Source organism: Paramisgurnus dabryanus, chromosome 18 (assembly GCF_030506205.2).
Source record: "Paramisgurnus dabryanus chromosome 18, PD_genome_1.1, whole genome shotgun sequence".
Lineage (NCBI taxonomy): Eukaryota > Metazoa > Chordata > Actinopteri > Cypriniformes > Cobitidae > Paramisgurnus > Paramisgurnus dabryanus.
In genome coordinates, this window is record NC_133354.1 from 5,173,226 (window position 1) to 5,200,987 (window position 27,762).

General features: G+C 35.9%; 1 protein-coding gene across 1 annotated transcript in view; it reads right to left on the minus strand.

Moving 5' to 3' along the window:
- Window positions 1-8,814: 8,814 nt before the first annotated feature.
- The window catches only part of ntng2b (netrin g2b), a 78,013-nt gene continuing 59,065 nt past the window's right edge, over window positions 8,815-27,762 (minus strand). Inside the window, exons 6-8 of the mRNA XM_065243763.2 lie at window positions 26,567-26,734; window positions 16,080-16,214; window positions 8,815-9,878 (exon numbers count right to left, since the gene is read on the minus strand). Coding sequence (XP_065099835.1) covers window positions 9,661-9,878; window positions 16,080-16,214; window positions 26,567-26,734 — 521 coding nt within the window. The 3' untranslated portion in view covers window positions 8,815-9,660. The remainder of the gene's footprint in view (window positions 9,879-16,079; window positions 16,215-26,566; window positions 26,735-27,762) is intronic.

Genomic DNA, 27,762 nt, shown 5'->3' on the forward strand with positions numbered 1-27,762 from the left:
TTCACAAAATGTATCAATAAAGTACTGATGTTGAGCAGTTGGACACATCCAGTAAAATGAATGGGTCTCTATGGGCCTCTGCTGGTCGAAGTGCTTTATTTATTTCCTAAACTGTAATTCTTTTGTTTTTTTCTAAACACCAAATGGCAGAATTCAACATCTAGATCAATATCTAAAAACAATTTAAATCAAATTTATATTTAGATAATAATGTGAATTTTTCATAAAAAATTATATTTTACAGGTAAGCTAATGGTGTAGTTGAGGAATTGAGTGGTAAACAGGTACAAAAATACTTCATATCTCCCAAAACACAGTATTAATGTATAGATGGGAAGTAAACAAAAATAAATGATTTATTATTTGTATCATTAAAAATAAATAATTTTTTTGTAATCCCTCTTTTAATTTCTGGGGTCATTTTTACCCACAAGGATAACATACGGCAGTCTATACAGGAAAATAGGGCTTATGAGGGTTAAAAAAAAACTAATTTCAATGTAATTTTCTTTAAATGCATTTACATTTAAGGAGAGATATTTTCATTTACATACTGTGCCTCACGATGGACGTCGCAAAATTCAATGTGGATTTGAAAATGCGTTCCGAGTCGACCACGCCCCCGCCCTGTCAATCATTGCGTCAATTTGATTCTACTCCTGTATGACACAAATTGTATGACTTCCTTTTCAAAAACCAATAAATGAGGGTTTTTGATGAGAGTATTTATTGCGATGAATATGAAATTTAGCTAGTAACAAATTGCAATAAACAATTAACTATAAAATATTCGTATTCTCCTGTTTTTTTTGTGTGTTTTTTTTGACGGACGTTAAACCTGTGCTCCATCTTTTATTGTTTTTTGTTAAAAGTCTTTATACCCTTTACATTTTCTTTCTTTTCTTTTTATAGGCTATTGTTTAACCCTTAACTGGCACTTTCTCGTGAGCGGGACACCTAGTTTCAGTGCCGGTCCTAGATGCTGGGGGGCCCTAAGCAAAGCTTTGTGAGGGGCCCTCTGTCAGTGCATTCAGACCCTTATAGCATAGCACACATACATCTCGGAGACGTCTATTTGATGTCTGCGTTTACATCTGCAAGATGTCTTATTTAAATTGTTTTCTCATCTGCAATACGTCTGTGAGACGTCTCCTAAAAGATGTCATATAGACATATTGAAGATGTCTGCAAGACGTTTTTGATTTAGAATGTATGTAAAGCAGCTCTTTTCCTTTATAAGATGTTTTTACACACCAGATGTATTCCAGATCTCCAGATCTTTACCAGACATCTCACAGACGTACCTGTGCTATCTGGGTAAAACCCAGTCAATGTTGCTGTTAGTTAGTTGTTAACTAACCACATAGTGTATTATCTTATAGCTGTATAATATTCCCATATGCACATTACTTTGAAACCCTGACTGATAAACTTGCTGATTATAACATGAAACATGTATTTGCTGATAAGTTGTTTTGATTTAAAATGTGTTGTGAGAAGCACTAAAAAATTAACCTGATCTAAATGAATGTAATGAATCAAATTAAATTACATATAAATACATACTGTTAATACACAGGGGTTAAATTGGGATTTGTTATGTGGGGGGGGGGGCTCTGTGGGGAGGGGTACTTCGAGGGGTAACATGTTTAATACTGATGACAGCAAAGCCACTGGTGTGTTTCAATGACATTCTGGACCTCTGATAGGATTTGATAAGTTTCAGCTTTAAAAGAGCATTTCCCCGTAGAAACATTAATCTTTATTGAAAGTGTTATATTTGTAGTCGAAATGTAACATACATTTAGAATTTGGTGCCTATTTTACAGAGAAAAGGGGTGTTTGTAGTCTCATTCCCTCAACAAAGACATTGCACTTCCTTCTTTCAATGATGCAAAATGATGATTTTTACATCATTGAAAGAAGGATGTGCAACACTGAAATCTGTATTTCTCCAGTCTCAGCGGCAACTGAGGAAATGATGCACGACCATTCAAAAACATGATTGGAGTTCTAACTATACAAAGCTTAATGCAAATGGGTGAAGTGTCCCTTTAAAGCTGTCACAGAGGTTGACCCCAAATATTTTAAAAATAGTGTCTGATTTTAAATATTGCAAATCTATGAGTTTGACACCCTATATCCATTTGTTGCACATGTCATTATGCACAACTGATCAAACTTTAAAGGAAGTTAAAAGAATCAATCTCCTTGAATAATTCTAGGCATAAGATGCCCAAAAAGACTCAATTAACAAGATAAGGTACAACACACAGTACTGTATCAGCAACATGTCTTATAAATTAGCCATAGAGATTCCCTATGCTGGTCAGCAGCTACAATCATATAGTTAGGTTTGATTTGTGTAATCAAAATACATTATTTTATTATCTATACAATGAGTTATATCCAGTGTTATCCAGTTAACATACTGTAATTAAACGAGTGACATATACTTTAATCCTTTACAAATTTCAAGTCTTCTATTAAGTTTTCTCGACGTGGGCACCATTCTTACCTCTCTCTCTCTCTCTCTCTCTCTCTCTCTCTCTCTCTCTCTCTCTCTCTCTCGTCAAATTATCCTGCACGAGAGCGCGTTCTTGAAGTTCAAAGGAAAAAGCGCGTGTTTTCGCGGCAATTGCGTCACCCAATTCGCGTCATTTGAATCGCCCCATGCTAGGACGCGTGTCTTTACATTGACTTAATCTGCTCGCGCAAATCCTTTATCTTGTTCCCTTGCTTCACGTTTTTTTCCCTTTATTCTGCTCCAGACGGATAGCTTTGTCTTTGTTTTAAATCAATGGTGGGCATATAATATGCGCATCGTTACCAAATCACTCTTCTGCGTCATGCACGCGGCCGTTTCTAAATTTGAAGGCTGCAACCTCCGGATCATGTCGCATATGCGCGCTGCATACGTCATCAAGCCTGATTTATTTAAGTTAAATAAGCATTTCATTTGCAAGTCATAAGCATAATATAACAATTAACCATTAACTAAGAATAATAGTCAACAATATAATTGTTAATATTCTGAAATACGTTTTTATGACGCATATGCAGCCTACAAATGTGACCTCTGAAGGCTGCAGCCTTCGGATTGAGAAACTGCCTGCATGTTGTCCGAGTACATATTAGTGATTTAAGAAATCATTAAGTATTTTTAAAAACCGCACAAATTCGGAAGTTTGCAAATTATTTAAATTATAGCGTCTTGTTTTCATTAAACATAATAATAATTTTTCTTTGATATAAAGGTTTTAAATAATTCTGAGATCAAGGGGGCCCTCTAGTGGTGCGGGGCCCTATGCAAATTGCGTACTTTGCGTATAGGAAAGACCGGCACTGCCTAGTTTACTTCAATGTTTTGCATTTGTCATGACAAACTATATCGTTGGAAAGTCTAAGAATGTAGTTTTCATATTTCAAAACCTTTTAGCAGTAATAAATGCGGTCGCCGTGATTTCACCAAGTAATATGCAGTGTTGCCTAGTCCGCTTATTATAAGCGACTTTGGGCTTGCTTTTCTGTAAAGTTTTTTTTTTTTGTTTTTTGTTTTTTTGCTTTTCTGTAAAGTCGCTTACAAATATTGGTAGTCGCGGGTCGCGTTATTTTTGGCTTGTTTCTAAAGTGTAGTTGCTTATTTGGGCTTGATCCCAGCTCCATAATAAGTTGTCAATCAGATATTATTTATATGTTATTTAAACGTAGGAGTTTGTTCTCTCCGTCTCTCCCATACACACAGGAGGCAGCAGTTTTTTCCCACCCACACCTGTTTCTAATTGGCTCTGACCCAGATGGCAACGAGTACTAGCCAATCAGAGGCAGAGCAGGACAATCTGTTTTTTGTCTGGTTAGGAAAACAGTGAGTGATGTAACTTTAAATTAATGCGCGCGAGTTGCGACTGGTGTTGACTGACTGGACTGTATGAGAGTTTTTTGGAGGAACAAATGCCTGGGACAAAGTGGGAAAAGACTGGGAGAAAGAGAAAGGAGTAAAAGAATGGATTCAACCTGTCGTGTGGCACGACTAAAAGCACTGTGTGCAGAGTATCAGTTGTGTGTGAAATACGTGCACACCATGCGGACCTCGTACAACATGATAGCACATAGAAACATAAAAAATGCAGCCCCGTTCTCCTCAATAGTCCCGTACACACTGCAAACTATCGGGAATGACAACCGCATTTAAGTGCGGGAGTGAATCCCTAAATGTTCGTTTCATGTCTGTAAGGAACAAGACTAACTCCCGAAAATGTGATGGTAAATATATATTTCATTAATTTTATTCATTACAATAAACTTAAACTGCTATAATTTTTTTAAAATTTATTTAATATTTTCACCTCCAGACACTTCAGTAAAAAACATGCCAGAGTTATATTAATTTGAAGGTGTACATCGCCTTTTCACCCCCACTCAAAAAGCGCTTCACCAGTTAAAGGGTTAAACAGAGACACGTGCAGTGTCTGTATCACCACTAGGGGTCGCTATGTATCTACATTTAGCCATATTGTATCATTTCAATACAATGGTTTATTTCGGCGTACCTAATAACAGTGAATGTAAAAGAAGGTAAAATTTTTGTAATAGCAAAGCATTGTTATGTGAAACTTTCAGCTTCTTTGTATAACTCTTGTTTGTGTATATAATTTTCATATAACATAATAACATATTTGGGCAGTTTCCCGGACTAAAATGCATGTTTGAGCTGCCTTCATTTGAAAACACCTTGCACATTGCCATTGTTTTGTCTCAAGTATTGTTTTTTGTAGGGTTTGTTTGTAAAAACTACTTAAATGACCTAATATAACTATGCCTATATCATGCGTCCTGGCCTAGTTTGAACCCTGTCCTGCCCATAATCATTAAACCACTGACAGTAATGATCCCATTAACCACCAAGTGTATTTAAATGTTTATTTTTTAGCAGAGAAGATTAAATAGTTGTACCACTAAATATTTGCTTATCCATTTAGATTTAAGATTGCTGCTGAAAGGAAACTATTACAAATTCTAATGGTTTCCATTACCATAACCTGTGTTGGGTTAGTTACACAAAAAAGTAATTAATTACTAGTTACAAATTACATCTTCAATCATGTAGATTAGATTACTGTATACATTTTTCTCTTCAAAAAGTGTTTAAAGGGGACAGAGAATGAAAAACCATTTTTACCTTGTCTTTGTTGAATAATGGTAGTCTACCCACATTCACAAACATACAAAAAGTGCTAAACATGCTAAACATCTCAGTCTCATAGAAATTCCTCTTTTAGAAATGTCAGCCAGAAAACGGCCCAATGTGAAAAACTGATGCTTATGACATCACAGGCATCTCACTGCCCCTCCACTTTAAAATAATTGCAAAGTCAGCCAATCAGTAATGAGATTGCAAGTTAAGCCAGTAGGGGGAGCCAAATAGGTGCAAAACCACTTGTTTAAAATCCCCCACCCTAATAGAGCTATCTGAGTGAGGTTTTTAGGAAGCTTCTAAGGCATTACAGACCCAAACAAATTTTTTTTTGTCTACATGTCACATCACAGAACAAGGATAAATACCCCGTTCAATCATTCTATGTCTCCTTTAATTAATTATTACTAATTCTAAATCCTATTTAGTAAATGATACAAAGATAGGCTTGAATAAATCATATAAGATTACATACATTTTTTCTGGTCACACTTTATAAATTTTTACTATTAACTACTTTTTCAAAATATAGTCCTAATTACTGTTTATTAATAGTTGGTAAAGTTGTTGTTAAAGTTTGAGTATTGGTAGGAATTGGGTAAGATTAAGGATGCAGAATAAGGTTTTGCAGAATCAGGAATTATTATGTGCTTTTTAAGTATTATTAAACTGCCAATATCTTTGTAATATTAATGCTAATAACCAACTACTAGTTAATAGTGAGAATTAGAAAGTACACTAGAGTGTTACCATTAATCCAATTAACTAACCAAAGTATTTAAAGTGAGAAGGATACATAAAAACATGCATTTTATTGTTAGACTTAAAATTATTCATACACAGTGTTTAGTTCAATTACATCAGAAGTAACTGTAATTAAATTACTGGAAATAAGAGTAATCACTTACTTACATTTTTTAAGGAAAAGTCATTACATTACAGTAACTAATTACTCAGTAACTACACTAGACACTGACCATATCCTGTTTGCCACAAAATTTCCTTGTGTAGTCCCTACTGAAAAGACCAGCTAAACCCAGGCTTGCTTAACCGGCTAAAACCAGGCTGGGAGACCAGCCACCCAGCTTAGCTAGTCTTTTCAGGGGTGTCTTGTGGCTCTTATTCCAATAAGATTCAATGGTGTTTTATTACAGTACCTTGCACCTTACCATCCCAGCAATAAAACTAAACACAATACATAGTAGAGATTTACAGAGCCATTGTAGTTTCCATTAAAACCAATACAATTCACATTATAACCATTAAATCCATTAGAAATCCTGTGTTAGTTTCAATAGTGATGACTTTTAACTTGTTTTTAACCTGTTGACCAGTTGTTCTACTTGTATAAGCTAAGTCATGTTAATATGTTTTTCTGAAGGTGCTGAGATCGAGGCTGTGGACCCATAAAGGAGCATCTTGGCATTTTCTCCCTGTGTGCTGTATTGATATTGTGAAGAAGAGAATCAATGTTTGCTGACTCGGGTAAAAGGTTTGATCCCGTCAGGTGCAGGAGCTCAGCACGGTGGCTCCGACTCCTCTGATGTGACACAGCGTTTTTCTCTCATCATAAAGTTGCCTGCTCAGCAAGGGCTGGGGTCTTGCTTTTGTTGTAATTTTATGTTATTGGAGCTGTATTCGGTTATGTCGTCTCACTGACTCAGATGTTGTTTTCAGAGATTTCATAAATTCAGTGACCACACTGGCCAGAAAAACTGATGGAGGACTCTCTGTGGGTTCCTCTAAAACTGATGTCATTTATCTGAAGTGTGTCTGATCACCGGTACACAAATTTCTTAAAGTCTTAAAGTGTTTATCCTTATTATTTCTGTCCCCTAGGACCATATATGCATAAAAATGCAAGAAAATTAACTCTAAAATACATTTTATTATTAAGTAAAGTGTCCTGCATGCTAATCTTAAACCATATTTAAACTATATAATTTAAAACAATAATAAAAACTACATAGAACACCGAGAAATTAATTTTTATCTGTCCCTGCTTTCTATCTCTATACTTTACCTTTAAATATATAATTCTACAGATATCTTTTTTTGTTTTGCATTTTTGTGCTTTAAATATTTTTTACTATTGAAAAAAGTTATTATATTTAGGATAAAATGCACATTTTAGTCATGTCCCCCAGGATCCTGTTTTACCACAAGTTCCCACCTCTTAATCTAGGAATAAGTCACATTTTCAAGAGGAAGTGACATCATGGATCTATGAAGGCCATGTGAAGATCAAAAGGTAATTTTCTCATTTTATTTTCTGTATATATTTATGATATTGATGCAGTACTTTGAATGTCAATCTTAATGTTCAGTCCTGTTACCTATATTATTTCTTTAATGTTATCACTAGAATTGGTAGATCACTAGAATTTGCTCAGTGTTATTAGCAGATATTTAATGCAGCTATATTTTATGTATTTGCTAAATCTATGCTAAAAACTCAGCCCTGTTACTTTCAGTCATGTTACCAAAATGCCTCCATCCTCCATTAAGAAACCATGTTTAAAAATAAACTAGTTACCTGAGATTGGCCAATATTCATTTTAAAAAGTAAAATATGTGTGCTATTAGATTTAGTGTTCAAAAAGTAAAAAAAAAACGTCAATTCTGATTATACAACATGCAAATGACAAAGATTTGGTGAAAAAAATTGAATTGAAATTATTATAAAGCCCAAATTGTGACAAAATTGCACCAACCAAAGCACAACTGGTGTCCAACTATGTTGTTTGCAAAATAATCAAATAAGCTTATTAAATAAGCTTATATGATGTGTGTTTTTGATAGAAAATCTGAAGGTGATAAAAATTTAAAAATCACCTTTAAAGTTGTCCAAATGAAGTCAAAAAGTTGATTTATTTCACTAATTCCATTCAAAAAGTGAAACTTGTATATTATATTCATTTATTACACACAGACTGATATATTTCAAATGTTTATTTCTTTTAATTATGATAACTATAGCTGACAACTAAGAAAAATCCCAAATTCAGTATCTCAGAAAATTTAAATATTGTGAAAAGGTTCAATATTGAAGACACCTGGTGCCACAATCTAATCAGCTAATCAAGTCAAAACACCTTCAAAGGCCTTTAAATGGTCCCTCAGTCTAGTTCTGTAGGCTACACAATCATGCGGAAGACTGCTGACTTGACAGTTCTCCAAAAGACGACCATTGACACCTTGCACAAGGGCAAGACACAAAAGGTCATTTTAAAAGAGGCTGACTATTCACAGAGCTCTGTGTCCAAGCACATTAATAGAGAGGCGAAGGGAAGGAAAAGATGTGGTAGAAAAAAGTGTACAAGCAAATGGAAAAGCTAAAGTTTCCCTTTTTGAATGGAATTAGTGAATTAAATCAACTTTTTGATGATATTCCCATCACCTGTTTGTATGTATGTATTGCTACAAATATATTTGTGCGACTTATGACACGTTTTGTGGTCCAGGGTCATGTGTTTATTTCTTAAACCTAGTAAGTGCATAACAAAACAATTTGAGTATTTTAGTTTACGTAAAAATCTAATTTTTTATAAATTTGTCAATGTGGTGCAAAAGAAATGACACATAAACAAGAAGTGAAACGTGGCCAAGTAACAGTCACATTTACTGTAAAGTTTACAGTGTCAAAATTTAATTGGTTCCAATTCTGCAAATTCGTTAACCATCAAATTTACAGCATAATAAACCCCGTCCCGTACATTTCTCATACCATCTCGTAAATTCAGTATTCTGATTGTAATATTAGTACATTTAGCGTGTAAATTCATCCTTTTGTAATACCCGACTGTGCAGTGCAAACTTTACACGATAATTTGTGTGCTTGTGTAATAAATCTTTCTGCTTCTCGAGTAGATCCAAACAAAAATATTCTCTACCAAAAATATTGAAATAATGTGGGTTTATAATAATTTGATTTGATTAGATATCATCTTTCACGACTTAGATACCATGTGCGTGTCCTGAAGACTTTGTAAATATTAATGCTTTCTATACAGTGGCAACAAACATTCCTATAACAACCAGCAGTACAGTGCCTAAAATTTTTATATTCATGATATAACAAATATCACAATAATATTCAAACTCTTTGCTTTTTGCGAATAACAGTGTGCGCTCATTACATACTGAATGTTAAAAACTGCAGTGAAGAAGTGTAAAAATGTAAAGCGTAAAATCGAACCCTGATGGACACGCTTCTACTTCAAGCCAACCGGAGTGAAGGAAGTGTGCTGAGCTATTGCAGAAGAAAACTCATTTCGAGTTTAGTTGGATATTTGTGTGCTGTGTGTTTTGTCTTTGTACGTTGTAGGCGCATGTATATATTTTTCCGGCTCTGGTAGAGTCTCTGATTCTCGTTCACGATCTCCCGCGGGGTGTTCTGCACCCGTAGAGGGCGCTGGTGAGCGTTGTGCCCTCTCTGCGCCCGCTGCTGGTGATGCAGGGGTATCTCAGGAAGCGTCCGGGCCCAGCAGGATGGCGAGGAGCGGGCAGAGAAGCAGGGTCAGGCTCAGATTGAGCCCGCTGGCACCGTTGCACTTTTTACCTGCGTCACAGCGTGACTGTTGGCACAAAACGCCCTTAAAGTCTGGCGTGCAGACACAACGCTGGTTCTGAAAGCACGTCCCACCGTTCTGGCACAAGAGAAGCTCCTCGTCGCACATGTTCGCTGTTAGAGGAAAAAAGTATGCCAGTTTAAAAGAAACGTTTTAAGTTCAATGCAAGATAAAAACTATAAAAAACATCTGTGGTGCAAAACCCTATATTGTTTATGTTGCTCATTTCCTAGCTACAACTCTTTTCATGTAAACTTTGTAGACTATGCTTATACTTGGACAAAATGCTTTGGATAAAAGCATCTGCTACAATACTCAGCAAGCATTTTTGCATTTGAAAGACATCTTATTGTTGTCCAAACACAGCCCAGACATCTAAGTTAAAGGGGACATATCATGAAAATCTGACTTTTTCATGTTTAAGTGCTATAATTGGGTTCCCAGTGCTGCTATCAACCTAGAAAATGTGAAAAAGATCAACCCAGTAACTTAGTTTTGGTAAACCATTCTCTTGCAAGCATCTGAAAAAATAGTTCATTGAAATTTGGCTCCTCTTGTGATGTCAGAAGGGGATAATACCGCCCCTTAATCTGCACTATCCAACCACGGCACTGCAATTTAGTGCAGAGATCAACTCATTTGCATATTAAAGGACACACCCAAAACGGCATATTTTTGCTCACACCTACAAAGTGGCAATTTTTACATGTTATAATAAATTATCTAGATGATATTTTGAGCTAAAACTTCACATACGTACTCTGGGGACACCAAAGATTTATTTGACATGCTAAAAAGTCTTGTGAAATGTCTTCTTTAAAGCAATGCAAAATTTGGTCTGTCAGTGAAAATTTTATAGATTTAATAAATAAATGTAACCAAACACCTTTACAAAAAAAAGGACTGTGTCCTATCAGTTTAGGAAAAAATGCTCTTACACATTATATCGCCCAAAATTTTTTTTAGGCAATGTAAAAAAGAAATATATAGCAAAACTGCAATGAAAATTATTTTTGCATTTACCTGACGTGTGTAAAATGATCACATGATCAATCTTTAAATATGGCACGGTATGTTTGGTTGGAGGACAAGACAGAAGAGGTGTGGTCATCTTTATATGGCACCAAGCAGGCCGAGAGACAAATAACATTAAAATACCACAAGAGAGATTCGAGGGTCGACTCCTCTGCATGATTTCGAATCGCTCTTGCTATATTTTGATGTTATCTGCCTGTCGGTCTGCACATCACTGTATGAATTCTAACACACCATAGTCATGGTTTTTGGAACGACATATCGCGCAAGAAAAAAAATGACGTTTTAGTTGCATAACATTGAATAATGGACGGTCAGTTAAATTGACGGCCATTTTTTATGTATGTTTAGAAAAAAATACTGGTAAAGTTTTTCGCAAATGGTTAATGGAAACCATGCTTATGTTAACTTTGCTTACATGACTGAATATCATAAATCATGCAAGTTATTTTGGCAAAAATTACGCAAACAAATTCAAGTTTATTTTGGCTGAAATGGGTTACTCATATCCAGACTATATCAGGCCTATAGTTAATCTAGAGTCCTAGACGATGAAATGATGCTTGCTGGGTAAATGTACGTTACGCCATATTTTAAACAAACATGTTGATTATAATGTTTGTACAGAATTCATTTAAAATTATTTTGTTTCGATGTATTAATTGGCCCTTTAACTTAAAATCATTTCTTTTAAGATGCAACTCTACAGGAAATCATGCAATCGTGCGAATGCACACCAATATTGTTTTTCTGCTCTGCGTTCACACAGCATTGATCATTGTTTGGTGGCTTGAATCTGTGTCACATTTAGCATGGGCGTCTGGTGTCATTAAAGGGTCGTGAGAGTTTGGGTACTAATGAGACCAGGTGCTGCACACCTGACCCCAAAATGTCTCAGCTGTGAACAATGAGTGTGTGTGAGAGAGAGAGACAGGAGATGATAAAGAGGGCGAGACTACGGCTATGTTCAAAATAGCATGCTACTTTAGCTTTGTCTGCAGTATAAAGTATGTACGCTGTGAATAATATGCAAATTATCTGCATGCACGAAATACCCAGATGACCTGCTACAACCAGAGCATACGGTGTGAAATCTGGTATCCCACAATGCAATGCACTTAAAATGCAATGTGCTTACATAATGTAATGATTATTAAACTTTGTCATTCATGAAGATGATATTTGAGTCCTGTCGGATCGATTCCTTTCCAAAGCAAAGGTAAGACTACAACTCTCATGGTTTCATGCTCTTCACACAGCACCGAAAAGCTACACCATTGTTGTTTAGCGATACAAAATGTTATATTGTGCCTTTAAAAGAGCAAAACACTTATTTTTATTTCTGAGATTAGACTGAACAGCACTAGTTAAATGAAATATGCAATGTTGTTATATCCAAAGCAAGGCTTTGAATCGGTTCACAAAATGAAAAGCAGAAACTTTTGATGTTTTGCAAGGAACAGAAACAAAACCAAAAACTTAAAAAATATATGTTCCGAAACAGGATAAAAAATAATGGTAACCGGTTAATAACGTCCTTTGACAAGATTTCTGTGCAATATGACTCAGTGAAGTTCACTTCCGGTCGTTGTTGACTTATCTGAGAAATGAGAATCAATGTTAACACTTGCGTGATTTTTAACAATTTAACCGCAAAAAGGCGCTAAAGTGAGCAATTTTTTGAACGCACAGATGCACATGTGGTTGGATGAGTCCGGTCCAACTCCAATCAAACATGTTTATCCATATGCCCTTCATAGATCAGAACTCTTGATGTATAAACTTGAGAAAGAGTTGTGCTACTGTGTCTCATAAAGTAGTCCATTAAAATACATTTGGCAAATAAAGCACTGAAAAACAACGTAAGTTTCACTTTATGTGGAGTGACTGTTTATGCTGCATCTTCTTCCTGAAGCGCCGTTTGGAATTTGTCCTCCATCTGTTTGTGTGTGCGTGTGTTTAAGTGCACTCAAAAGTGCAAACACGGAGAGACGCGTTTCAAAAAGCAAGCAAACAATCTTTCATTTCTTGACAGGAAACATACAAACAAAGTGATCTCGAAATACCACAGTTTTCTTTTTTTAATAAAACATTTGTTTAAGTTGTTTGCCAATAAATGACATGCAGAAATTGTCCTTGTCTTAATTCATGTATGATGCAGAAACAAATGTAGGTATGTCAGAATTACAGTTATGCCGCTTAGATAATGTAGCCTTTTTTAATGTTTGATGACAAGATAGAGACTTAAAGAAAGATTTAAGTTTATTGTCCTAATGATCAGCCTACTTATTTGTATGTCCCACAGCTGACATGAAACGTTATTAACCGGTTCGGGAACTTTATTTTTTTGTTCTAACCGGTTCAGGAACGTCAATTTTAGGGTGAAACCGAAAACCAGAAACGTTAAAATACTGTTTCTGTTCGGAACGAACCAATTGGGAAAAAATCTGGTTGAAAGCCCTGATTCAAAGTGACTTTCCATCAATGCAATGCTCTACTAACTGGAACACAATCCTAAATGTTTATCAGTGCATACTGTATCCCATATACTATGTGCACTATGCAATATTTAGTAATCTAGTATTAGTATGATTAGCGGCCATATCAATAATTTAGCAGCACTTATGGGGCAAGAAATGAGGCTTATATGTTTTACCGTCTAAGTTCAAACCATCACGTAGAAACATTTTAAATCATTATCTGAACACTTTCATTTACTGTATGTACTAAAACTAGTGAATCGTGCCAACGTGTAGATTCACTAAAACAACAGATCTTCAGAAGTGTTTTCCCTCATGGATTCACTGTGTTCTCTCTCTTCACAGGATTAGTGCTTTTGGCTGTGGGCCTGTTTCATCTTAAAGATGGATCACCGGGAAAATGCACAGCGCAGGGGTTCTAAAATCATCTGGGGAATCCAGGTACAAATGTGATCATTACCCCACAACATGAACAAGAGCTACTTAGAATTTGCAGATGAACACAGAAGTACCACAGATAGCAGTGGATGTTAAGATGGACAGATTGAGACATTATTAAAATAGCTCTGGTAACATAAGGTGCCATGAATATCTGATCTGTTTATTGTGCAATAGATCAAATTCACCGGTGCTAAGGTTTTGATAATTTTGAGGTGGGGGGGAGGGGGGTAAGAGTTGTATTCCTCATGCTAAGCAAATGCAAAGTTTTACAAAAGCAGTTACGTGTGAAGGAGTATTTCTGGGTCAAACTCACGCCTCCTGTTTGCTTCAAGTTTCGTGAAAGTTTTTTTTGAACATGGGTACCTGTGATGTATCATTGACCCCCTTTTACTTTTATGGGCACTTCCCCCGGAAAAGCACGCCCACACGTCAATCAGTGTGAGAGCGAGAACATAGTCACTCATTAGAATTGTTCCTTCAAATAGAAGTCACAGACATCACTGCACGCGACAGCTTTGTTTTATATCAAAACTCAACAACGGCACGAAAGAAGAAGAAGTGTGTTTTTAGATGTAAGGAGAAGAAAACCTTGTTCAGATTTCCAAGTAAGCCAGTCTTATGGACACAATGGATATAGTTTGTTTATCCGGATCTGTGTTTGTTTAACGCTGGGTTTCGTTGAAATGTGATGGTCCCAACTGGGTCATGAGTGGCAGGCAGTAATGCTGGGTACACACCAAAAGATTTTTTATATCTTATAAGATTTTCAAAATGTGATAGACAACAAACATGAAGATAAAAAAATCCTAGATTTAACCGTTTTGCTTCTATAGTGTGTGGTGTGCTATGATGTGTCAAAGACAGCACACCACACACCAACAGATTTTTAACTGTGTCTCAACTGTGAACGAAGAAAATCTCGCAAAATATGGCGGATGAAATTTCACAATTTTCACTTTCCACATCAACTTCACTTTGTGCTGCGCCATGACTGCTTCCGTCTTCCATCATCTCACTTTCTTTTTGGATATTGTTTCGTTTCACGTGATATTCATTTCCCCCCACACATCAGGATTTCTAATCGTAAATATTAAACATGTTTAGTATTTACGATTCGCGATCAGGGTGCCTCCAACGTTCTTCCGATCAAGTTCGGACACTCTTAACACACCTTACACCAAGGGAAAATCTGATAAAATAATCTGTTAAACCATCAAGATAATCGGGAACTTGGTAGGATTTTCGGAAGGGGGGAAATCGGCCCAAAATCAGCCAGATTATCTTTTGGTGTGTACCCAGCATAAGTAAAACTGCATCAAATGTCTGTGTTTTATTGGCAATCGGCACATAAGTGCATATAATGTAAACGACACGAATATGAAGTTATCTAGAGATAGCAACATTTACTACACAAAGCCGTAGTTCACTGACAATCGGGGCAATTTTGCATTAATTTATCACGGCGATATGTATGCAATATGGCCTAGCGTGTCAGTAAACTACGGCTTTGTGTAGTAAATGGTGCTTCATCTGAAAGCAGGTCATGGCGCTATACTACTAATCAAGGAACCGGCTTTACTGACGAAATGCGCATGACCATCGCATGCAATTTATCGTGCATACCTACTCATAATGAGCTGTTTTTATCATCATACACCACGCGGGTCTCCTTAAATGGAAGTCGCCATCATGTTTCTACAGTAGCCTTAAACTGAAACAACTGCTCTACAGAGTGCATTTCGTCCCTACATTGTCTCAGATGACAGCATGTTTGTCCTGTGGCAGCTAATATATGTGCTTTGAAATTGAGGAGTGTGCTGTTGGTTGCGATTCACATTGTCACCACTAGATGCCACTAACATTTACACACAACAGATTTAAGTAGGATCGTCCCTTTTGACCAGAGCATAAATGATCACAGATAATCCTACTATTTTGTTTAGAGCAGGAGTGTTCAACGTTTTTGGGAGGCGGGGACCCCTTAGATGATAGAGGCATGGCACAGGGTGCCCATTTGACAGACCCTTGTGGGCCACGGACCCCCATTTGAAGACCCATGGTTTAGAGAACTTATTATTGTTTTCATTATTTATACCTACCAACTAATGTCATAAATGGTTTTTTAAAGTCTGATACCGCACCGGAACTGCTGACTTCAGCGCGGATCCAGCCTGTCTGCGGTCTGGGAAGTGAACTAAAGATTTTCGTGAGTCTACAGGCCATTAAAAGCTCATTTAAACTTAAAGTTGACTGGAGAGAATGGAGACTATACTTTGACATTGATTTGTTAATTAGACCAGAGAAGTGAATGAAGGTTAATTGTTAAGTACTTGATGAATTTGAGGAGGATGTACTTACGGAAGCAGCCCTGTTTCCAGTAGTAACCGGGGAGACATTCATCACATTTGACTCCAGCAGCGCCTTCTTTACATTGACAGAAGCCGGTTCCATTACAGCGGTCGTGCGCTGAGCCCATTGGGTTACAGTTACATTCTAACAAGACAAAGAAAATACACACATCACTTGAGACGCTTTCAGTTTATCCTGAACATTTCTGTTCATTATAGACTGACAAACAGGGCAGCTCGATTCATTTACATTTCTGCATTTGGCAGAAGCTTCTCTCCAAATGTACTTTCATCTTTGTATCTTTTCATCTTTTACTGTTAATTGGTTATTTAGATTTTATTCACTCCCAAGTTTGTATTAATGGTTCACATGAGAAAGCATACATGTATATGACATATAGATTTAGTCAACATATAGTACTGGGTACAGTCACTACACATTTATATTTGAAACCCATTGGCGTATTTTATATTGGGCTACAGACCACCACATTTCTTAGAGGACAAGTCTTTGGACTGCAGGCGTCGTGTGAAAACTCCTGAAAATAAAGTCTGAGTCTCAGGATGAGGTAAATGTTCTCCTGGCGGAGATCTCCGTGTTGAGTCTGTGCCATGTTGGCACGTGCTACACACCCGATGGAGGCGGTCAGATTTGTGCTGACATCACAGCATGCTTTCATTTACTCTGCACCCAGCCTCCTCGTGTGGCAGATGGATTCCCTTCTCCGTCCTGATCCTCTCAGCGCCGGGCTGGAACCAGACCCACTGACTTTAAAGGTGTCACATCCTGGTTTATTTCTGGAATTTTATTTAAGGACCGTTGGGAATCTCTAATGTGACTCTTCCAGAATAATGATACAGTTTAACTGTGACTGTTGCCTCAAGCACAACTTACTTTCTTTCTTTCTTTCTTTCTTTCTTTCTTTCTTTCTTTCTTCTTTTCTTTCTTCTTTTCTTTCTTCCTTTCCTTCTTTCTTTCTTTCTTTCTTCCTTCCTTTCCTTCTTTCTTTTGTTCGTTCTTTCTTTCTTCCCTTTCTTTCTTTCGTTTTTTTCTTTGGTTCTTCCTTTCTTCCTTCATTTCCTCCTTTCTTTCGTTCGTTCGTTCTTTCTTTCTTCCCTTTCTTTCTTTCTTTCTTTGGTTCTTCCTTTCCTCTTTTATTTTCTTTCTTTGGTTCTTCCTTTCCTCTTTTTTTTTCTTTCTTCCTTCCTTTCTTTGGTTCTTCCTATCCTTCTTTCTTTCTTTCTTTTTTCCCGTTCTTACCTTTCTTTCTTTCGTGGGTTCTTCCTTTCCTTCTTTCTTTCTTTTGTGGGTTCTTCGTTTCTTTTCTTTCATTCTTTCTTTCTTTCTTTCTTTTTTACTTTGGTTCTTTCTTTCTTTCTTTGGTTCTTCCTTTCCTTCTTACGTTCTTCCTTTCTTCCCTTTTTTTCTTTGGTTCTTTCTTTCCTTCTTTCGTTCTTCCTTTCTTTTCTTGCCTTCTTTCTTTGGTTCTTCCTTTCTTTTCTTTCTTCGTTTCATTCTTCATTTCCTTCTTTGGTTCTTCCTTTTTTCCCTTTCTTTCTTTGGTTCTCTCTTTCTTTAGTTTTTCCTTTCTTTCTTTCTATCTTTCTTTCTTTGGTTTTTCCTTTCTTTAGTTTTTCCATTCTTGCTTTATTTTTTCCATTCTTTCTTTCTTGCTTTCTTTCTGTCTTTTTTCTGTCTTTGGTTTTTTCTTTCTTTCTTTGGTTTTTCCTTTCTTTCTTTCTTTCTTTCTTTCTTTCTTTCTTTCTTTCTTTCTTTCTTTCTTTCTTCTTTTCTTTCTTCTTTTCTTTCTTCCTTTCCTTCTTTCTTTCTTTCTTTCTTCCTTCCTTTCCTTCTTTCTTTTGTTCGTTCTTTCTTTCTTCCCTTTCTTTCTTTCGTTTTTTTCTTTGGTTCTTCCTTTCTTCCTTCATTTCCTCCTTTCTTTCGTTCGTTCGTTCTTTCTTTCTTCCCTTTCTTTCTTTCTTTCTTTGGTTCTTCCTTTCCTCTTTTATTTTCTTTCTTTGGTTCTTCCTTTCCTCTTTTTTTTTCTTTCTTCCTTCCTTTCTTTGGTTCTTCCTGTCCTTCTTTCTTTCTTTCTTTTTTCCCGTTCTTACCTTTCTTTCTTTCGTGGGTTCTTCCTTTCCTTCTTTCTTTCTTTTGTGGGTTCTTCGTTTCTTTTCTTTCATTCTTTCTTTCTTTCTTTCTTTCTTTCTTTTTTACTTTGGTTCTTTCTTTCTTTCTTTGGTTCTTCCTTTCCTTCTTACGTTCTTCCTTTCTTCCCTTTTTTTCTTTGGTTCTTTCTTTCCTTCTTTCGTTCTTCCTTTCTTTTCTTGCCTTCTTTCTTTGGTTCTTCCTTTCTTTTCTTTCTTCGTTTCATTCTTCATTTCCTTCTTTGGTTCTTCCTTTTTTCCCTTTCTTTCTTTGGTTCTCTCTTTCTTTAGTTTTTCCTTTCTTTCTTTCTATCTTTCTTTCTTTGGTTTTTCCTTTCTTTAGTTTTTCCATTCTTGCTTTATTTTTTCCATTCTTTCTTTCTTGCTTTCTTTCTGTCTTTTTTCTGTCTTTGGTTTTTTCTTTCTTTCTTTGGTTTTTCCTTTCTTTCTTTCTTTCTTTCTTTCTTTCTTTCTTTCTTTCTTTCTTTCTTTCTTTCTTTCTTTCTTCTTTTCTTTCTTCTTTTCTTTCTTCCTTTCCTTCTTTCTTTCTTTCTTTCTTCCTTCCTTTCCTTCTTTCTTTTGTTCGTTCTTTCTTTCTTCCCTTTCTTTCTTTCGTTTTTTTCTTTGGTTCTTCCTTTCTTCCTTCATTTCCTCCTTTCTTTCGTTCGTTCGTTCTTTCTTTCTTCCCTTTCTTTCTTTCTTTCTTTGGTTCTTCCTTTCCTCTTTTATTTTCTTTCTTTGGTTCTTCCTTTCCTCTTTTTTTTTCTTTCTTCCTTCCTTTCTTTGGTTCTTCCTGTCCTTCTTTCTTTCTTTCTTTTTTCCCGTTCTTACCTTTCTTTCTTTCGTGGGTTCTTCCTTTCCTTCTTTCTTTCTTTTGTGGGTTCTTCGTTTCTTTTCTTTCATTCTTTCTTTCTTTCTTTCTTTCTTTCTTTCTTTTTTACTTTGGTTCTTTCTTTCTTTCTTTGGTTCTTCTATGGAGCGAATTTTGTGCCATAATTTTACAAACAAATTTGGCATTTTGCAAACAAACTCAATCTGCTTTGCAAAGGGAAAACTTGACTCGCAAACTAACAGAAAAAACTTTGCAAATAATAAAGGCAATTTGAGAGAAAATGCAGAGGTGTTACAAATATGTACTGTGTTTTGTAAATATGACCATGATTTTTTCACAAATGTGACCATGATTTTCTCACAAATGGGACCATGATTTTCTCACAAATGTGACCATGATTTTCTCACAAATGTGACCATGATTTTCTCACAAATGGGACCATGATTTTCTCACAAACGGGACCATGATTTTCTCACAAATGTGACCATGCAATCCAAAACAGCAGATGGCGCTGTTTCAACCTTATTAGGCATTTTCAACTAGTCTCCCTGAAAAGCCCTGAATTTTAACTTACATATCACCCCGGACAGTGCCAGCAACTGAATGAAGACTAAATTAATTTTTCGTGGTTCATGTTGTTAATCTCTGGATTTATTGAAAGTGTTGATAATAATTAATGTCTGTTAATAGTAAACACATTCTGTGTGTAAAGACATTGAATTCCATCTAAAGTCTATACATTTGCAATTGTCAATCCCTATACCCCGTCTGATTCTCTAAATTCTCTTCTTTTGGTGATAAGAAACTCACCATCACTGGACTGTTTTAAGTGATCCTTAAAGACTTATCCTTTTAAAATAGCTTACTATTGCAAAATGATTATTACTAACTTGTTTACTTTTGTATGTGTATGTTCCTGAGAATCTCATATATTATGGTGCTTTGAGTTTTAGAAAGTGCATTATAAATAAAATTTATTATATCCCCTGCAGAAAAATAACAGCTAATACCAGCCTATGCTGGTTGACTGGTTTAACCCTCTGGGGTCTAAGGGGTTTTTAGGGCCCTGGAGAAGTTTTGACCTGCCCTGACATTTGTGCTTTTTTCAGTTGCTTAAAAACATAATAATGGCAAAAGTCTTATAACACTGCATTCAGCACAAACTGGGCTACTATATTATATGATTAACATGTATGTACATGTTTGTATTTTTGAGAGAAAAATGTTTATGCGTGGTTTTTGAAAAAGAAAAAAATTTAAGTGACTGATATAAGTCCACAAAACTCATTCTAAACATGTTTTCCTAAAACTTTTCAAAGCAGGATCTAGTAGTCTAGAGTTTTTTCTTTAAAATGATGTGAAAATCATTCTGCTTACTCCTTCACATAACACAATATATTGATTTACAATTTCAAAGTCACTTTTTGGTTAGGAAGGCAATATGCAAGGAGGCTGGAAGCTCTTGAATAATCTGTGATTGACAATACACTGCTGAAGAACAATACACTTGCATAATGAGCTGCATAATGAGCCTTTAGGCAGGAATGTGAAGATGCCATTATTGTTAAGTGTTTGTTTGTGAAAGCAAGACAAAAGAAATGCCTTCACATGCATGATCCTGCATTAAATAAACTTACTGTGCAGAGATATACGCGAATAAACTGGGTTTTAGATGTGTTTAGATGCGTCTTAATACAAAGTGCGTCAAATATGATTGTGTGTTTGTGTATGCGTTTGGCCGTTGATCACGTCTGACGGAAGCACAAAGAAAACATAAGCGCATGGAGATAACTTTTATTTACTAGGCGAGAGTAACCAAGTAGATGTGATGTTTGCAATCGTCTTTTATAAGAATACCAAAAAGCGCGTCAAATGAGGCATCGTGTCTTTGTGTGTGCATTTGTACATCGCGTCACACAGACGAAGCACACACACTTGCATCTTTTATAAGAATACCACAAAGTGCGTCAAATATGAAGCATCGTGTGTTTGTGTGTGCATTTGGACATCGCGTCACACAGACGAAGCACACACACTTGCATCTTAAGAATACCACAAAGCGCGTCAAAAATGAGGCATCGTGTGTGTGTGAGTTTGAACATCGATCCCATCACACTGACGAAGCACACACACTCGCGTCTGTCTGGAGATTTAGGCGCGAGTAAACAGTTACGTGATGTGTGCAATCGCATCTTTTATAATGATACCACAAAGCGCTTCAAATATGAGGCATTGTGTGTTTGTGTGTGCGTTTGGACGTCGATCGAGTCACACTCGCGTCTGGAGATAACTTTAGTTACAGTCACTAGTAAACAAGTAGATGTCATGTTTCCAGCACTCGGATTAAAACTCAACACAGCAGTGAATGGCTGCAGAGACGGAATGTCCATTGACTGTGGGGTTGATTAATGAATATGGATGATCTCTGCTCTTCTCTTCAATGGAGCGGGGCGTGGCTCATTATAGATAATGAAGCAACAGAAGAAAGACGGTACATCTCTCTCTTCTAATACAGTTAACAACGAATTACAATATTTGTTTTTGATTTCACTTACATCATTTAAAAGCAGACATTCGAAGCATTATGTAGACATTTATCTTTTGTTTGTATGACAAATATTCGTTAAGTTACAGTTCATTTTTCTGACGTGTTTCTGAAAGGAATTCACTTAGGGAGAGAGAACAAAACGCGCATCATGTTTATTTTCTTAATTTTGCGAAAAGCACAACATTCTGTTTTTATTGGGAGTGGACAGAAAAAAACTAGACACTTTAACGTTTTAAATGATGTATAAATCATATCTGTATGTCCAAAATCAGCAGAGTTATCTAAGTCTCTTTGGGGAGTGATTAAAAAATAAAGAGTTTGCGGCGCCCGCGCCGCAGCCGACCCCAGAGTGTTAAGATGGTGTTCCAGCCTGGTTTTAGCTTAAGCTAGTATTAGAAGGATTTTTGCTTTTATACTGTAGCTGGTCAGGCTGATCACACCAGCCCAAACCAGCTTGACTAGGCTGGAAGCTTTGCCAGCTTGGCTATTGTGAAAGAAGCTGGTTTAAACTGGTCCTCCTAGCCTGACAAGATAAGACCAACTTTAAAAGGATTAACATTTTGTAGAAGTTTATCTTGTTCAGAGTGCTCAAATGACTATGATCCTGGTTGGTTGGTTACTGTTGCTTGAACTGGCCACTCTGTCCAGACAGCCGATGTTGGGTTTATTATGTCCCTACCACACTCTTTCTCCAAAGAGTTTCATTTATTATCCTGCATCTTTTGATAAGCATTGTAAGTTGAATTCATTGTCTTGACACACAGAATTTGTTTACTATTAACAAACATTTATTATTATTAACACTTACAATAAAATCAGTGAGATTAACAGAATGAAGCCCGACAAATGAAATGTCTTTATTCAGTTGCTGCCACTGTCAGGGGTGATATGTATGTTAAAATTCAGGGCTTTTCCCCTGGGCTTTTTTCCAATGCCTGAAAAAGTTGAAACAGCGCCATCTGCTGTTCTGGATTGCATGGTCCAATTTGTGAGAAAATCATGGTCCCATTTGTGAGAAAATCATGGTCCCATTTGTGAGAAAATCATGGTCACATTTGTGAGAAAATCATGGTCCCATTTGTGAGAAAATCATGGTCACATTTGTGAAAAAATCATGGTCACATTTGTGAAAAAATCATGGTCACATTTACAAAACACAGTACATATTTGTAACACATCTGCATTTTCTCTCAAATTGCCTTTATTATTTGCAAAGCGTTTTCTGTTTGTTTGCGAGTCAAGTTTTCCCTTTGCAAAGCAGATTGAGTTTGTTTGCAAAATGCTGTATTTGTTTGTAAAATTTTGGCACAAAATTCGCTCCATATTCTTCCTTTCCTTCTTACGTTCTTCCTTTCTTCCCTTTTTTTCTTTGGTTCTTTCTTTCCTTCTTTCATTCTTCCTTTCTTTTCTTGCCTTCTTTCTTTGGTTCTTCCTTTCTTTTCTTTCTTCGTTTCATTCTTCATTTCCTTCTTTGGTTCTTCCTTTTTTCCCTTTCTTTCTTTGGTTCTCTCTTTCTTTAGTTTTTCCTTTCTTTCTTTCTATCTTTCTTTCTTTGGTTTTTCCTTTCTTTAGTTTTTCCATTCTTGCTTTATTTTTTCCATTCTTTCTTTCTTGCTTTCTTTCTGTCTTTTTTCTGTCTTTGGTTCTTTCTTTCTTTCTTTGGTTTTTCCTTTCTTTCTTTCTTTCTTTCTTTCTTTCTTTCTTTCTTTCTTTCTTTCTTTCTTTGGTTTTTCCTTTCCTTCCTTCTTTCCTTTTCTTTCTTTCTTTCTTTCTTTCTTTCTTTCTTTCTTTCTTTCTTTCTTTCTTTCTTTCTGTCTGTCTGTCTGTCTGTCTGTCTGTCTGTCTGTCTGTCTGTCTGTCTGTCTGTTTTTGATTCTTCCTTTCCTTCTTTCTTTCTTTTCTGTCTTTCTGCTTTGTGTTTATCTTTCAGCTGTCATTTTTGTCTGATTGTACCCAGAAAGTAAAAGCTATCATTTCACGGTCTAGGTTAACTATAGACCTGACATAGTCCGGCTTTGCTTAACACACTCCTACACAGCAAAAACTGGAGAGTTAAAATTTCAGTGTTAAACATTTCTGAGTTGAATTCAACACCCAAAGAGTAAATTTAACATATTTAGAGTAAATTGTTGTTCAGAGTTGGAGTTAATCTACAGAGTTAATCATGGCGGTGTTAAACTAACTCCTTGAAGATGTAATTACACTCCGCCCACACATTTCAGTCTTCCATTTCCATGTGTCCTGAAGATTGAATTGTAAGTAAAACTAAATTGTTTACACTATTTTTCTTAAATGCTCCTCTGTAACTTTATCTTCTCTATCACCATCTCTGTTTGAAACCTAAAGTTTCATTTTACATCTAACTTGTAAAGTTTGTTGGCTGTTTTATTTAAAGTCACCATCATTGTGATCAGTGTTTCCATTTCATTAGCTCATTTGCATTTTAATGGTCACAGCTAAAGATGGCACACTTTTGCCTGCACCTACAAAGTGGTAATTTTAACAGGTAAATTACATGTGGGGTATTTTGAGCTAAAACTTCACATTTGCACTCTGGGAACACCAAAGAGTTATTTTACATGTTAGAAATCTCATAATATGACCCCTGTAACACTTTTATGAGTCAAAGAAACTCTGGCCTAGTGTTAAAATATTAACTCTGACTTAGTGTTAAAAAATTAACTAACACTTATTTGAGTCAAAGAAACTCTGACCTCGTGTTAAAATTTTAACTCTGACCTAGTGCTAAAAAATTAACTCTCTTGAAAGTGTTCATTTAACTCTGATAAGTGTGGAGCTATATAAACTCTGAAAAAGTGTTGAAATTAACTCTGTGAGAGTTAATTTAACACTGGAGTTTTTGCTGTGTAGCAAAAATAAACTTGACTTGGTTACATGTTGTTTTTGCCAAAATAACTTGTGAGATGTCTGATATTCCATCCTGTAAGCAAAGTCAACAGTTGAACATACAGTAGCTGGCACTGAAGTATAAACTCACGGGACGGGTCCTCTTTAAAGATCAACACTTGCACTTTCAGAGTCATTTTATGCTGAATTACTTTTAATGTGAAAAACTTTACAGCTCTACCCTCCTCAGATATAGGGCCGGGTCTACAGGGGGGCTGGGGCATTGCCCCCCCAGATTTTCCTTCTGCCCCCCCAAAAATATTCAGCCAACCATAAAATAACGGAGTCTCTTTATACATAAAACGTCTTCTGTTGGCAAAGCTAGTATTTACAGATCCCACCCACTAGTGTCTGATTAGCTTATTCAATCATTAGAGCTTTCTTCAGCAGTATTTAACTCACATGAAAAGTACTACTGTTCTCTATGACGGTGACAAAAAAAAACCGCATCTTTAAAATATATATCAGAAACGATGCAATTTAGTATAACATAAACGTAATGACACAACACATATTAAATTGAAACTTTTTTTATAGTAAAACATGCCCAAAATAGCCCCTTATCCTTTCTTAGACTCACCTCATTACTTATTCATTCAAATACAACAGCCAATGGCAAGTCTCCAGCAGCATTTCATGTGTTTGTTTTAGACGTAGTTCTGTTTATTAAAATTAGAATATGCAGTTTGGTTGTGGCATACTATATAGAAGATATAATTGATATAAGATGGTTATACAGTAAATATACAGTATTGTAACAGCTGAGCATCGCGTGCAGTGCAGTTTTACAATCAAATTGTAGCGTTTTTTTCATCGTCATTCATCATCAGCTCATTCAGCTCGCGTTTGAGAAAAAAACTTCACACACAAAAATCTACAGACATTTAAGTTCAGGAGGAGCTTTCACTCCGCAAGGTCATCGTAAGGTAAAACGTTGTATTTTATAATGTTGCGTTGTATTATACTATCTAATTTGCTGTGTTATGTACAAAGCAGTTTGATTTATCTTTGGTCTCGTGGCAAACACACTTACAGTATTTTAGGGCTTGTGCTTTTGTCTGGTTCTGTTACAGGATAACCTTTGACGAATTTGCATGCATGTCAAATTCCTTTCATGATGTTTCAATATAGATTATTTAAAGCATTGTGCTTTGTTGTGATATTTGAGGTTGTTGCTGCAGCAGCATGATAGGGTCAGGAATTAATGAAAATATAGCTTATCACATTGAAAATACATTATTTTAAATGAAGAAAATGTTTGAGAAGTGGAAATAAAGTGCCTAACAACTAAGTGTTTATTAGAAGAAAGGCATATGTTGAGTAGTTATAAGAATGGCTTTAATTTATCTATAAGTGAAATAATAGATTAAATGCAGTGTACACATTATTAAAATATAGCTATTTGTACAGCTTTGCATTAATATCACCTGCTTGCCTGATTTCATTAACTGACTTAATGTGTAAAACTACTTTAAGTGTAATCTAATCATTAAAACATTATAAATCATTATAAATCTAATCGTATCTAGTTTTAAAATTTGAACGTGCAAAAGGACATATAAATGGCCCTTTTTTTTAAAGACATAGCCTATGCAAAATAATATTGGATTGAAACATCCATAATTTTAGTGTATGAATCATTTTAGTCGAGGAATGGCTGCTCACCCAAAAATCCTGACTGCCCCCCCAGTCCAGCAAGCCTAGTACCGGGCCTGCTCAGATAATGTGTACATGACCAGTAAAGTCTTATTGATCAGTGATAAACTTTGCAATCTGAGGCCTAGATAAAGATGTTTCTGTGAATATGACCCAGTCTGTGAAAACCAACTAAAGTATTTTTTTGTGATTTAATGTTTTCTACATAAAATCATCCTTCATAATTTTGTGAAAATATAACCTTGATCAAGCAGTGATTGAAATCACTGAACTTCTGATCATTAGATTATGAGACTTTAGTCTGGATTTCTCAGACAGGGTCACAAACATTTAAGATTCTTGTAAATGTAACTGCGTAACATTTCAGCTTAAAAAACCTCTTCTGTTGAAAAACACAGATACTCACCGATACACACGTTCTCGTCATCGGGCTCTGCGGATGTGTTTTTGTAGAAGCCCATGCGACAGTGTTCACAGTTCTGACCCCGCGTGTTGTGTTTGCAGCTCACACACGTGACGATGTTCAGAAAGTCAATGTAACTGCAGCGGTTGGAGTGTCCGTTACATTCACAGTCTAAGATTGAAAGATAAACACTTCATTAAAATACATCTTTTGAAACAGATGATAGATGAGTTCAGTTTACAGGCCTTGTCTCTAAGCAGATTAGGGCCTTTTCTTCTCATAGAAACTTGTGTGTTTTCATTATAGCCATTTTTATGCATGGTTTGATGTGCGTTCCCCGCCAGCATTTTTTTGTGATTTTCACAAAAATTTCACAAAATGCCTTTCAGGAAGATTTTCTTCTATAAATATATAAACATACAAATATATCTGAAAGAACAAACCCTTTGCTTTCGAAACAAACAAAACGGGAAGAAAAAAAAACGTTTCATCCTATCTTCATTTGTTCTCTTTATCACCTCTCAAATATGGGTAGGTTTCTTCAAAAATACAAAGTTTTGAGCAAAAAGATGAAATAATTGCATTTTTGTAAAGGAATTTTGTTAGAGATCAGATTCAGAACGATGATCAAAACATACACAGAGTTTAAAATGTTGTTAAATTAGTTTTTGCTTCAGTTTTTAATAAATTGGAGAAGAGCGTCATCTAGTGGATAATAGCAGAAGTACAGAATTACAGATTGCCGTAAAAACACGTCAGGAAAGCGTCGTTGGCAGGGAATTTTTTTCTCTTAATTTACAAAATAACTTGTCAATGGCGGGGAAAGAGTTAAAGGGCACAATTTATCCAAAATCCACTTTTACAAGGTGTTTGGACATAAATGTGTGTTGACAGTGTGTGAACACAACAACCCTACACTAAAAAAAACTTTTTAATCCTGATTAAGCCAAATCAGTTTCATTAGACATGCTGTTTCAATTCTCTTGTTAATGTGATGTCACACAAACAAAGCCCCACCCACGGCCACTGACTGACTGGTTAATTTTACCCAGATGCTTTTATAAATGTGTTTTTTACAAATGCGGCTAAATATACTATTGTCTCGGACTGTATTAACAGGAATCAGATCTATTTTTAACCAACAGCGCTCTCTGTCTGTTAGTAAGGGAGTGAATAGCTGTAGCTCATTTACATTTAAA